We start from the raw sequence: 15,168 nt of genomic DNA on the forward strand, positions 1-15,168 counted from the left end.
GGTAGGGGAAAGGGTACCGGGGTCCATCCCATTCCGTTGAGGTTCTTGGCGGTGGCGTAGTTTGCAGTGGAATCTGGATCGCCTGGGGATGTCCCGATCCCTCTCCGGTCCCGGAGGGTGGCTTTGGGTGTCTTTCGGGCGACGGGTGTATCTCTGGAAGCCACCTTTCGGATTCCGGGGGGGTGGTGGTCGAAGGAGGTATGCTTTGTGGCGGATATCCGGCTGCCCTCTCTTTTGTCCACCGAGGTAGCTCGGCAGATGTGAGGTTGCTATCCCGGATTGCTGGTTTACTGGCATGAAGGGTAGGGTATGGCACGGGTTCCATGCTGCATCTGCACTACTTGCGGTGCTGAGGTCCTCTTGGGTGCGGAGGGAGATTTCTGGCCCTTTCATTCCTCCTAGGAACTATCTCTCCCTGGTCCCCCCCTTTTTTATTCTTTTTTCTTTTTTATTTTCTTTTCTTCTTTTTTTTTTCTTAACAAAAAGAAAGAAGTAACCTAACCATGGAGTACCCGATCCATGACCCCGCTACCCCCGGGCCCCTTATTGTTACCACACCCCGTTCTGACCTCGCCTCGTCTTTTGGCCACTCTTCGGACACTCCTAAGGCCCCTGTTCCTCTTGCTGGTGCTGTTTCATCACCTGCTTCAGGTGCCGGGGTTTCGACTGACTCCTTCGATTTGTCTGACCTCCGCTCTCCTTTGACTATGCTTCTGGCCTCTCCCTCTATGGTGCGGCGATTTTCGAATCGCCAGCCCGTCCCACGTCGGACCGCCTCTGGTCCCACTTCTAAATGTCAACGACAATCTCCTGATGATGTTACTTCGTTACCTTCCCATTCTACTTGGAAACGACCGACACGCCATGCACTCCCTCTCCACACTCGGTTTCGGACCACACAGTGGACTAAATTCTTTACTTTAAGACCGACTTCTTCTACTGCCTATCTTTCCGACCATAGTATTGGCAAAGCGCTCTTATGCCACGTTGGTAGAGATATTTCCTTTCATGCTCTTAAGAGTGGTACGCGCATCATCACAGTCCAGAATTCTACCCAAGCTCATGATCTTTCTCTTCTTTCACTTATCAATACTATTCCTATCACTATCGAAAAACATCATTCCCTCAATTCTTGTAGTGGTACTGTTATTCTGCCCCATACCATAGTCCAACAGAATTTCCAGACATGTGGCAATGACATTCTCGAACAGCTGGAACTCCAAGATCTCCCAATTCTCAAGGTAGACACTTATGTTCTTCCTGCCCGCGGGTGAAGACGATACCCTTGCAACGTGGCTCGTTTAACTTTTGACTGCCGTGAACTCCCATCCTCTGTTTATGTAGCAGGACATCGGTTACAAGTTCGGAAGGTGATCCCTACACTGCAACAGTGTAGGAATTGCTGGCGATTTGGCCACCCAGCAAAATATTGCAGATCTATAGCCGAATGCCCAGTCTGTGGTGCTGAAGACAATTCTAATACGTCTTTCAGTCGACCTCCCTCTTGCCTTAATTGTCATGAGGCTCACCCTTCGTACTCTCGCCGTTGCCAGGTCTACTTAAATGAGCGGGAAATTCGTTACCTCAAAGAGGCAGAAGGTCTCCCTTATGCTATGGCAGTTTCTCATCTCCGCCTCCAAGGGAGACTACCCCATGTTTCTTATTCTCGTGTTTCAAAACGTCCCCCCACTTCTGGGGTCCCATCTTCAGCAGCCTCCTCTGCGGTTGCCAGTCCCATAGTCATTCCTGTCTATGCTGTCCTGGGCTCAGACGTCCCTACTTAAACACCTCAGTCTGTTCTCACTTCTTCATGTCCTCCCTCACAAACCCCGGTATCAACAAGACCTCGTACGACACCTCCTCCCAATTGTCCCTCTACTTCTCAGAAGTCCAAAAAATCTCCTTTAACCCCTCCTACCCTTCATCCACCTCCACATTTTACCATCCCGGTCTCTGTACTTGAGTCTTCCCCTTTCACTGGCTCTGTTACAAGTGTGGAGGTTCATCCTCCTCTTCGCACTGTGCCTTCCTCCCCTGTCCCCTCCCAAATTTCTTCCTCTTCTGCCACCTCCCAGGTTTCTGCCTCTTCTGTCCCCTCCCACACTTCTCCAGTTCCCTCCACCCTTTTGCCTCCCCCCTACCTTGGTACAGTCCATTACAGTTCCAATCTTTACTCAAACTCCTCCTTCCATCTCCAGTATTGTCTCTCATACAACATCTCTGAACTCCAAAACACTTGAAGCAATCTCTGAATATATTGCAGAGACCAAACCATCAATGAACACTGATCCACCCTCTGTTCCTTCTCTTTCCTCTTCTCCATCTGCGCAACTCCTTTCTTCACAGCGCACCGTTCCTTCGCTGCTTGAACGTTTTCCTTTATCTATGCCGGATATTGCCTTTCTTGTGTCGTCATTACTGCCACCACTTCTGTTACTTGGCGATTTTAATGCCCATCATTTCCTCTGAGGGGGTCTCACTGTGATTCCCGTGACATTCAGTTAGAGGCTTTTCTTGCTACCCACCCCCTCCATGTTTTAAATACAGGTACTCATGCCCATTTTGATCCTCGGACTCATACTCTCTCTTGCATCGATCTTTCAGTCTGCTCTTCCTCTGCCGCATTAGACTTCACCTGGCCTGTTCTCCCAGATTTACATGACATCGATCATTTCCCAATCATTCTTACTTCCCCTTCACATTCACCACCTCATCGTAACCCACGCTGGCAATTTGATCAGGCAAATTGGAACCTTTACTCACGACTAACTGTTTTGAGCGAGGTTCCTTCTTCGTCCTCCATTGATGAGCTTTTACACCTCTTCTCGTCCTCCGTTTTAACTGCAGCTTCACATCCTATACCCCAAACTTCGGGCAGGCATTCTCAGAAATGCGTGCCTTGGTGGTCTCCTGCTTGTGCTCGTGCAGTACGTTTGAAACACGCTGCGTGGGGCAGGTACCGGTACAATAGAACCATGGAGAGACTACTTGATTTTAAGCAGAAGCGTGCGATCGCTTGCCATGTCATCCGTGACGCTAAACGCACTTGCTAGCAAGATTGTCTCCACCATCACCTCTGCTTCCTCTATGAGTGCAGTCTGGAAAAAAGTACGAAAACCGAGTGGTAAATATTCTGACCCGGCTCCTGTTCTGCGGGTTGCTGGTGTTGATATAGCAAACCCACTAGATGTTGCCAATGAAATTGGCAATCATCTGGTCCATATTTCTCAGGGGCTCCATCTATGCCCCTCGTTTCTTTCCTCAAAGTCTGCCAGAGAGTTAGCACCCTTGTACTTTTCTTCTCTCAGAGAAGAACAGTATAATGTGCCTTTTACACTTCAGGAACTGGAGGCAACACTCTCAGCTTGCCGATCATCAGCAGCTGGGCCCGATGACATTCATATTCGTATGCTACAACATTTACATCAGTCAGCCCTTGCAGTCATATTATGCCTTTTCAATCTTATTTGGTCACAAGGAGTTCTTCCACAGCTGTGGAAATCTGCCATTGTTCTCCCTTTCCGCAAACCGGGCACTACGGAACATGAAGCCTCGCACTATCGTCCCATTGCTCTTACCAGTGCAGTTTGCAAAGTGATGGAACACCTGGTAAATAGACATTTAGTGTGGTATTTAGAGAGACACAACAGTCTCTCCACTCGTCAATATGGCTTTCGTAAGGGCCGTTCTACCATAGACCCCTTACTATGCTTGGATACGTATGTTCGTAATGCCTTTGTGAATAACCACTCAGTTATTGCCATATTTTTTGACCTTGAGAAGGCATATGACACAACTTGGAGGTATAATATTTTGGCCCAAGCCCACTCCTTAGGCCTCTGAGGCAATCTACCATACTTCCTTAAGAACTTTTTAACTGAAAGACATTTCCGTGTTCGGGTTAATAATGTGCTCTCCCCGGACTTTATCCAAGCTGAAGGTGTCCCCCAGGGATGTGTTCTGAGCACAATGCTTTTTCTCTTTGCTATAAATGATTTGGCCTCTAGTCTTCCATCCAATATTTGGTCATCACTCTATGTTGATGACTTCGCTATTGCCTGTGCAGGCGCTGACTGTCACCTCATTACAGATTCTCTCCAGCATGCGGTTGACCGTGTTTCCAATTGGGCCACCACACATGGGTTTAAATTTTCCAGTACCAAAACTCACCAAATTACTTTCACTAGACGCTCTGTCATCTCCGATCATCCTTTGTACCTCTATGGCTCCCGTATCCCTGAACGTGATAGTCAGGTTTCTAGGCCTCCTCTTTGACCGTAGGTTATCCTGGAAACCTCACATTACCACTCTGAAAGCAACTTGTCACAGCCAGCTGAACCTTCTTAAAACTCTTGCTCATCTTTCATGGGGAGCTGATCGTCGAACTCTCCTTCGCCTACATTCCACCCTCATTTTATCGAAACTTGATTATGGTGTCCAGATCTATTCAGCGGCCTCTCCTGCTACTCTAGCCTTAACCCCATTCATCACCAAGGATTACGTTTATGCCTTGGTGCTTTTCGCTCTTCCCCTGTCGAAAGCCTCTATGCAGAAGCGAACGTTCCATCCTTATCCGATCGCCGTGATGCCCATTGCTTTCGCTACTATGTACGCTCTCATGATCTCCACAATCCTTCCATTTATAGAATGGTCACCGATATTAGTAGACATTCTTTATTTGTTCGCCGCCCCTGTTTGCTCCGTCCCTTCTCTTGTCACCTACATTCGCTCTTGTCTTCTCTTCAATTACCACCTTTCTATGTTCATGTTGCATCTCACTTTTCCCTACCCCCCTGGGAAGTTCCAGCTGTTCAAGTCTGTTCTTTCTCACTCCCTTGCTCGAAAGCCCAACTGTCTACGGTAGCTTCCCGCTCTCTTTTTCTTGACCACTTCCACTCTCATTCTCATGCCACTGCAGTGTACACAGATGGCTCTAGGTCTTCTGATGGCGTAGGATTCGCAGCAGTGTTTCCGGACAGCTTTGTATGAGGGCATTTACTTGTATGAGGGCATTTACTATCTTCAGCTAGGATTTTTACTGCTGAATTGTATGCCATTCTTGCAGCACTTATCCGTATTGCATCTATGCCTGTGTCATCGTTTGTGGTTGTCTCAGACTCCCTTAGTGCTTTACAGGCTATACAGAAATTTGATACACTTCACCCCTTAGTCCTCCGTATCCAACTTTGGCTACGCCGCATCTCTACCAAGCATAAAGATATTGTTTTTTGTTGGGTTCCTGGTCATGTTGACATACAGGGCAATGAACAGGCAGACTGCTGCACGGTCAGCAGTACATGACCTACCAGTTTCATATAGAGGTGTTCCATTTACGGATTATTTTGCTGCAATAGCTACCCACCTTCACACCCGTTGGCAACAACGTTGGTCTACTCTACTCGGTAACAAACTTCAATCTATTAAACCGAGTATAGGTTACTGGCCGTCTTCTTGTCACCAGTGTCGAGGTTGGGAGACTACTCTCTCCCGTCTTTGCATTGGCCATACTCGTCTTACTCGTGGATATCTCATGGAGAGGTGCCCTGCTCCTCTCTGTGAGAATTGTCAGGTTCCATTATCAGTCAGCCACATTCTGTTAGACTGCCCACTTTATCAACGAGCACGCAGAATTTACCTCCGTCGTCGTCTTCGCTCCGCTGCTCTATCTTTACCTTCCCTTCTCGCTGATGGACCTACCTTTCATCCGGACTCTCTCATTGACTTTTTGACAACAACTGACTGACTTCACAAACTCTGATGATACCTTCCGCCCTTTCTACCTCAATCTCTTGCTACCCTCTACCCCCGCACTATCCCCTGTCCCGCTGTTTTCTGTAACCTACTGATCATCCCTTCCCCCTTCTGCCACCCAATACCCTCGCTTCCTTCCCTACCCTGCAGCACTGTATAGCCCTTGTGGCTTAGCACTTCTTTTTGATTATAATAATAATAATAATCTTTAGAAAAATTAAATTTAAAATTTGTATACGTATTTTTAATTTTTCTTTGTCGTATTAATCACTAAGAAAATGAAGTTTTCTCAATAAATTCACTACAGCATACTTTTTCAATATAGAAAGCTCACTTTGGCATACTATTTTTGTATTTTTTCCTAGCCATTGACTAATACTCAGGGAAGTTTTAGGTCAAGGATGTAAGCCAAAGGACCATTGTATTTGTCAAGGGAAATTTATGCTACTTCAAATCTTGTTACATGTTTCAATTATATTTGATTTAAAATAACTTTTTAACATAGTTACACCTTGAAAAAACAAGCCAAGGTACGGGTGGAGATTGAACTTGCGGTGAGTGAATCGTAAAACTCTAGGCCAGCGTGTAAGCCACTGGGCCAGCTGGCTACAATAAGATTCATCTGACTAGGTATATTTATACACCATAGGGAGGCCAGCATGGGTCCCATTGTGACCACAAATGCAAGTTTTTACATTGAATCTAATGCCAGTGTGGCCATGACAAACTCTAGCTCAAGTCCCTTCAAAGCCATACTGTTGTTTATTTGCAATTGTGTCATTATGGGTACACCTTGAAAAATTTGTAAATTAAGCCTGGGATGTTTGTAGCTTGAAAAATACAATTAGACTTCAGTGTTTTTTTTTTTTTTTTAATTCAGGAATGAGAAGTAATTGTGTATACTATGAAAATCTAACATTTAATAAATTTCTTAAATTCATATCCTCCTGCTATACACACTTAAAGTTTAGTGATGAAAGGTTGTATTTCTCTTGCATCCTTAATACAATAAATTTACAGGGAGTTAAGTAGAAGAGATTGATCTATACTGCTAGAACAAGTGCAGCATTATATCCAGAGGACTGAGCTTCATGCAGTTTAAATATTAACCCTTTGACTGTTTCAGACGTATATCTACTCAATTCTAGCGGCTTCAAATCAAGCAGGAGAAAGCTGGTAGGCCCACATGTGAGAGAATGGGTCTGTGTGGTCAGTGTGCACTGTATAAAAAAAATCCTACAGCACGCAGTGCATAATAAGAAAAAAAAAAACTTCGACCGTATTTCTGGATTAAAACGCCGAATTCGAGGTGTATTTTAGTATAGTATTTATGGTTGTATTCTCATTTTCTTGGTCTCTTTTGATAGAATGAAAAACATATTACAGAAATAGTTTCATGATAAAAACAACCTTGAAATTGAGCTCAAAGTAGAGGAAATGTTTGATTTTTACCCATGTTCAACAGTAAGCAAATCACACCACATGTCCAATACACGTCAACTGGGGAGTCTAATATTCTTTCACTAGTGCACTGATATTATTTATATCATTTTTACAATAATGCAGTAGTCTGCATAACAGTAAATCTTCTATTTTTTTGTGTGAATAAAAAATCAAAATAGGAAGCAAGAGTAATATAAGAGGGGCCTGGAGACATGACTAATGAACAGAGGATATGTTATTTTAATGCCAAGAATATCTGCATTATTTATTCTGGACCCTATTTTGAAATTGGCATCTTTTTTAATTTGCATGAAATTGACCAAATTGCCAATTTCTGACCACTTTATTGGGTAGTTGAAATCGGTAAATGGGCAGTTTCTTGTACTCAATTGATAGAAAAAATGGAGTTCTAAAGAAATAGCTATGAGTTTAGTCGACTGGAACAATGGAATTGGCCAAAAATAGGGCTCTAAGTGGGCGAAATTGCCGATGGCTATATATTGCCGAGATTGCTAACTTTGCGGGAGCGTAATTCCATAAGTTTTTGATCAGATTTCGTACTTTTGGTGTCATTACCATCAGGAAACGATTCTCTATCATTTCATAAGAAAAAGTAATTTTTTTTTTTCTCCAAAAATTTTGCGACATAGAATGACAGTTTCAGAAATGGGCTTGCGACAGTCAAAGGGTTAATTACTCTGTAATGACCAGGTACCTCCAAAACTTAATGTAATATTAATCTCATGTTTCTGGACAGTCATATCTACTTAATAATCTCTCTTCATAGCAAACAGAATCACACAGAATTGGGGTAACAATCTTATGCATAGTGTACAGTGAATTTATATCATTGGTTTATGATTAGCAAGAGACTAAAACTAACTTCCACATTTCATGAATTCTTTATACTCATTTACAGTAGACCCCTGACTTAGGAACATCTGAGTTACAAACAGCTGCACTTACTAATCTGCAGATAAGAACATTGCCAACATTCAAACAGAAATTTTCAGTTAATTCTCTTTTCAGTTAATGTTTCACCAAATACTTTCATATTTTGCGTATATTCATTTTATACATATGAGGACTAATTTGTTTGAGAGAGATTGGTTAAGAACTATATTTAAAAATGAATATGTACCATATTATTTTTCTTATTTTCTTACCAATGGCATTGACATTTTGTGTATGTTCATTTTGTGCATGAGTGTTGAGTATAGATAATTGGAGAAAAGGGGACTCATTAGAGTAACATACATTTTTTTTAATTTTCATTATTAAGAAATAAATATAATTAGACACAGAATATTATGGTTCAGGATTGCATCTCCAATGATAACATGAGTTTCGAGTTACAACTAATTGAGTTTGAATAATTTCTAGGAGCCCATCTAGTTTGTAAATTGTGATTGTACTGTATGCTGCTTATTCATTACATATTATGTACAAGCTCATCAACATAGTACATTGTTTGCATGTTAAAGAAGGGGAAAGTACCCAAGGATTGGCAGTGAGTATTTGTGACTCCTTTATATAGTGGAAAGAGAGTGCCTATAAGTTATAGGGAAGTAAGTGTGTTATGCATATCAGGTAAAGTGTTTGGCAGTATTGTAGTTGTTAATGATTGGAAATGCAGCAAAAAATAGATGTTTGGGTCAACTGTATAAGCTGAATCATGCAATTGTTCAGTACTTGGAAAAAATGTATTTGTTGGGACTGTACTATTAATCTGCATTTTTGAGAGAGAACTTCAGATGCCATTTTGGTCCATTATGGATCATTGCCAAGTCATGATTTTTTAATGACTTGACAGTGGTCCAGGACCGACGGAAATGTTCTTTAAAGTTTCCTTTCCAAATGGTGGCTAAATAAGAAACTATTTTTTGCATACAGTATATGTATTTGGAAAGGCAGTATGAAAGGACAGTGAGGATTGCTATTTATGTTACAAATACAGTATATGGAATAGGTGGTAAATTGTTAAAAGTTTCAGACAGTTTTTATGAAGTGTCTGAAAAGCACTTGATTCCTCCATGGGTGTTCATCAGTATTGTATATAATTATGGTTGTTAGATAAATGATTGTTAATATATGAGGTAGTTGTGATTATAAATGATAATGGGTCTCCTATTAAGTGGTAGCTCTCACAGTTGCTGTTTGCAGATGTCTCACAGTTAAAGGAGTTAGTACAGGAGTTTGGAAGGATGTGTGTACGAAGCCAGATAAAACAATATAAGAGAAAGGAAGACAATAAGAATAAAAAGTATGGAGGAGAGGATCAGAATAAGTATTTAAAGTAGGGAGTGTTGACACATCTTTAAGTAGAATATTTATTTAATATTGCTATAAAGAAAGGCTTGAGACAGTAGAAATGTCTAGTCTAAGATCAGTATATGGTATAAATGTTATGCACAGGAGGCACCAAGAAATTTACCATTGTTGTTGTATATCAGGTATAACTCAAAGAACCACAGAGATGCTAATGAAATATATCAGTCTTGTGGAAAGATAGGCTGGTAAAGGCGTGTAAATCTGGGGTGGATGAAAGGAAATATAGAAGACATTTAAGAAAGAGCTGCAAAAATGAGGCATGAGAGGCAATCAGAGAGAGAAGTTTGAATATCCAAATGTGTTAGGGTGCACTTTAAAAGTAGAGTAGGAAAATAAAGGCTCATTGGATTACCATTGAACTGTAACACCTGTGCCTTATGTGGAAAACAGTCAGCAAGTTCATCTAAGCTGTCATATCTGAGCTCCTCTGCAAAGACAGTAATTATGTATGAGTGATGGTGAAAGTGTTGAATGATTATGAAAGTTTTTTCTTTTTTTTTGGGGTCACCCTGCCTCGGTGGGAAACAGCCAACATGCTAAAAAAAAAAAAAAAAAAAAATTAATGTGTTAGGGTATACACTATTTCTACTGATGTTTATGGTACAAGAGAGGCAAAATCATACCTGCAATACACATACAATATCACTTTTTTTTTTTTTTTTTTTTTTTTTTAATTCATCTTCATTTTGGGTGCAGCTAATTAAAACAACTAAGAATTTCATTTTTTCTTTACACACCTGAAACTTAATAAATAATAATTTCTCTTGTGATGCTTGACACTTGCATATATCATTTTCTTAGGTTTACCACATTTGTTGGATCTTGTTGGTGAATACTGTAGCACTTGTTGATGATAATGCTTTGATGCCCAGTCCTTGAAGCAAATGTTTAGACTCATATTCACAATGTTGTACAAACAGCAGTCTGTCTTCTGCTCTTTAACTGTGTGATTATTTAATGTTACTGTCATATTCAAAAATGAGTGATAAACCCACATGGGTCATATGCACTTTGTGGTCAAGCCAATCTATCCCACTTCTGAAGACATTGTAGATGTTAATTCTGATTTTGTTTTAGTTATTTTTCTTAATTATGTTACATTAACACTAAGCTCAATATTATTATTTAAAATGTATTAATTCTTTATTATTATTATTATACAATTTACTGTATAGTATATACAGTACAGTAATCTGTTACCTGTCAGAGGATTCATTTACTGTTCAAAGTACTGTATTAGCAATATTCATCAGAAAAATCTCATTAACTATATTCACTTTTGTAGTGTAGAGTAGAAATTATTTTTTTCATGTGCCAACAGATTGATTATAGGCACAGTAAAAGGTGGACCAAAGCACAGAAAGGAAAACAATATTTTCTACTGTGGGAAGTACCATTGTAATGTTTTCTGTTAATATGAACTAAATAATTAACATCGTAAAGGAATGTTCAGTATTCTTTTGTATTTAATTTCAACCATGAGGTTGCATATAATTTAAAGCATGTGTTTTGATTAGTCTGTACTTGAGTATAATCACTTTGTACAGTATAAGGTTTATGAGTGACATTTGCTTGCAGCATCTTGACTGTGAAGTATGCACAGCATCATGTAATATGCAGAGTGCTTTACTTGTGTCATTTACTGACACCTTTTAGTATTTGTAGTCAGTAATGCACTTGCACCCTTTCACAAGTATTCAGTGTAGCACAGTACCAATGTTAAATAATAAATTTCTGGAGCACTACATTAATTCTTCAATTATATCAGAATTGTCAGCTGTTCAGCAGTGTAATTCTTGGGATGAGCAGGATTGACAGACTATAATTTTTCTGTAGATGTCAATGTTTATAATTTTATGGCATGTAACTTATAATATGCTGAATCATAATTTTAATTTGTGAAATTATGTATTATTAATATTTGTTGCTAACTTGCATGCATGCTGAGAGTAACTAAATATTTTTCTTGTGTTTGCATTTCACTTTTTTGTTTCTGTTAGTTAGGTATTTAAAGGATATCATAGTTTTTGCTTGTATCTTAATACTGCATATTTTCACCAATATTATTTACTTTATTTATATTTATATATATATACCTTTAGTATGCATTAGTTAAAAAATTAAATAGTTGTAATATTCATTGTAATTTTGTTTTTATCACAAAGACTGAAGTTGAATTTCTTTATTACTTATTTATTTTTAATTGAGAAATGCTAATGTCAGTAAGTGTTTTAAATATATAATGTAAATTTTAAGAACAATCACTTTTCCACCAGATCGAGCATGGTTGAGAAGCAGCGTCTAGATGCAGCCAATAAGAAATATGACCTTAGCAAGTGGAAGTATGCAGAACTACGAGATACAATTAATACCTCATGTGATCTTGAGCTGTTAGAGGTATTATGGTCAATATATTCTTTATATTGTTAGTCAGGAGCCATCTAGAGATGTATTGTTCTGTCATATGAGAAGGAAATAAAAGCCTCTTGTAAACATGTAAGACGACACACAGTTTAGTTTTAAACATTCAAAATTGGTATTTTAATGGAAGGTTGAAATTAGTTTTGGGTTGTGTATGTCCTAATTTGCCATTTTTCTTGAAAAAATTGGGATATTTGTTTCCATGTAATAGCCCCTCCTTCAGAGTGCCTGTTATCAGGAGACAGCTAGCATTAAAAAAATGCTTTTAAACATCTCTTATGAGATAAAAAAACATGTGCTGTACTCTGCACCATTGCTGTCATGTGCATCGAGGCACAAATGACTGGGTTTAGGCAATACCCGGATACCTTTCTTGGCTCATGCAGCAACCAAAATACCTGTACAGTACATCTAGTTAGCTTAATTTTGCTGTGATATTGATGCAAGTAACTTACTTTTGTCTCTTAAGGCTTGTCGAAGTGAATTCCATCGTCGATTGAAGGTTTACCATGCCTGGAAAGCCAAGAATAAGAAGCGTACTACTATGGAAGAAAATCAGCGTGCTCCAAAATCTGTCCTTGATGCAGGTACCAGACTGTCTTTTACTTTAATTCCTTACTTGTACAAAACTAATGTTAATTTTTTTAAAAGTGAGTGTTTAATGTTAATAAATTTTGTTTTTATGTCTTGTGAAGTTTTCTTTTTTAAGTTTTAAAGCATAACTTGACTTTTTGTTGGAGACTGTCCATTTTTAATTGTAATGTATTTAATTTTATAAAATACACATTCATTTCTCTCAGTTTGTCTTTAAGTTCAATAAATACAAGTTCATACAAAGCTATATAGTATATACAAAACACATATTCAGTTTGCTCTATATTTTTGCTGTTAGGTTATGCCAAGCAAGCTTATTTTATATTAGGTTTGAACAAAAATTTTAAACTAAAATATTTTACTACCTTATCCTTACCTGTGGAAGATGGATCTTAGCATAAAATTGAATTGCTGATTTTTTCGTTGAAAAGCATACCAGGTGACATACGTAACAGAAAAGGGGCAAGTCTGCCGTGTTGTTGGTTACATAAAGAAAGGTATTATAAAATGTATGCATTGTTCAGTGATAAAGTAGTGTGGCAAGTCCTTTGTAATGTTTCAAAATAAGGTATTGCTTCTTTTGAAAATTCTCTTGTGAGCTTTTATTAGTCTTCACAATGTATAATGCTTTGATTTTTTTTTAAACACTGGCTGTCACCCACCAAGGTAGAATGACGTGAAAAAGAAACACTTTCCCCATCATTCCCTCACATCACACATCCCTGTCTGAGTTGTACTTTGACTAGGAAATAGTCCCCCTTCTTCCTACATACCCTAACTTGAACCTCACTATCCATCTACAAACTCTTTATTGGTTTTAGTAACCTACCACCTGTTTCAGTGCTAGGGGCTACATTCGGTAGGCTTGTATGCATCCATTAAATCATTGTGAGTGGAGGCAGATAGGTTTCGTGATTTGTGCTGCAGTTTCCTGAATTAAGCCTGAATGCCTTCCACATCTACTCCCACAGGCACTGTATAATCCTACAGGTTTAGTGCTTCCCCTTGATTATAATGATAATAATCAAGGTGGGTATATAATGTATATCCATTCTGTTAGTGTGTGTGTACAAGGCAACATTTATGAAGGGACTAAGAGAAACCGGTTAGCCATACTTGAATCCTGGAGGTAAAGAGTAGGAGTGGAGATGTTGCAGTCAGAAAATAATCTGAATTGTAATGTCAGCACACTCCTAGCAAGATAGCGACTGAATGAATGATGGTGAATGTGTTTTTGTTGTTGGGTTACCCTGCCTTTTTATACCAGTTACACAAGAAACAAAAAGTTTACCTTATTATTTTTAATTTTCTGTCATTTTTCTCGAGCAACAATTTGCTATTGGTATTGGTTGTACCACAATGACTTTTAAGTTTCAGAAAGGGTAACTTTAATTTTGCCCTTAACAATTTTTTTTTTCTGAAGATGAATATGTGTTTGCATTAAAAAAGTTTAATTGCCTTCTGCTGTGTTCAATGCTTGCTGTATTTATTTTGTCTTCCACATTGCATTTGTTAACATTTCTTTTATATACCACATTTTTTCTTTCATATTTTACACTTCCAGTCAAGTGCTATAAGCTCACTGCTAATATTTTTGACAGCCAAGGCCAACCCACCCCGTGTTACACCCAAGGTAAGCCCCCCAGGAAGTACCAACAGCCAACGATATTTCCGAATACCCTTTGTGCGACCAAGTGATCAGCATCGTGGTGAACAGCAGCAGAAGGGCTGGTAGGTTCTGTTGATTCATTAACAGTTGCCATTGCAACTTATCTTGTGTTTTATATATAATATGAGCACTGTTAACATAAATGGTTGTTTTTCCTTAGCTTTCATATGTTCAAAAGTATACAGTATATTTACATAGAATCCCACACATTTTCCTTCTGTTTGTCTTATTGATTTGGCTTTTCCTTTCCTAATGATTTAATTGACTTGCTGCAAAGTTAACCAGGCTCTTCCATATGAAAATTCTGACAGCACTGTTCCCAGTGGAAAAACTTAAAAAATTATTTTCAGCACATTATACTACATACAACCTTTGAAAAGTTCATAATATGCTCATTATTTCAAATATTTAAGAAAAATTACAGTACTAGCTTCTAGGGTTGTGCCATAGTATAGGTATTAGTGAAAAAGTTGCTGATACCAGCCAATACTTTTAAAATATTAATATTATACATGTGCTGTAAAATAGCAAAATTAACACTGCCTCACTACATGCTTAAGTTTAATATAGCTAAAGTGAGACCAGTGTAGTCTGAGACCAAAAGATACAATATATATTAGAGCATCTCCCTGATTTCATCAGTTTAACTTGCTCTCATGATAAAATGTCTTTTTCCTCTCTTAAACTCATTTCTCCGGCAAAGATACTTATACCTTGTAGGCAGACTTCTTTTTTTATTGGAAGGAAGATATTTTTACTACAAACGGCAATCTCCCAATCTCCCAACAAGGGAACATTCTAATCATTCAGTAGCACAAACATTGCAACTCAAATGGCCTTCTGAACTTCAACATCCCTACCCATCCTTCAGAATGCAAGCATTGTATTTCCCACCTCCAAGACAGATTATGGGCTCCATGTCTTAGTTGCCCCTGGCTGAGACTTGCCATTTTAACATA

The 15,168-nt window shown here is 39.0% G+C and overlaps 1 protein-coding gene across 7 annotated transcripts in view; it reads left to right on the forward strand.

Annotated features, from left to right (window-relative positions):
• Window positions 1-15,168, forward strand: part of jar (Myosin heavy chain 95F jaguar) — a 192,226-nt gene that overhangs the window by 161,019 nt on the left and 16,039 nt on the right. For 4 of the 7 annotated variants that reach the window (XM_070100242.1, XM_070100245.1, XM_070100244.1 and 1 more), the window contains 4 exons: window positions 11,802-11,922; window positions 12,416-12,533; window positions 12,972-13,037; window positions 14,142-14,271. In XM_070100242.1, coding sequence (XP_069956343.1) covers window positions 11,802-11,922; window positions 12,416-12,533; window positions 12,972-13,037; window positions 14,142-14,271 — 435 coding nt within the window. The remainder of the gene's footprint in view (window positions 1-11,801; window positions 11,923-12,415; window positions 12,534-12,971; window positions 13,038-14,141; window positions 14,272-15,168) is intronic. The other 3 variants (XM_070100246.1, XM_070100247.1, XM_070100249.1) reach the window with 1 other exon arrangement.

This window comes from Cherax quadricarinatus, chromosome 72 (genome assembly GCF_038502225.1).
Source record: "Cherax quadricarinatus isolate ZL_2023a chromosome 72, ASM3850222v1, whole genome shotgun sequence".
NCBI lineage: Eukaryota > Metazoa > Arthropoda > Malacostraca > Decapoda > Parastacidae > Cherax > Cherax quadricarinatus.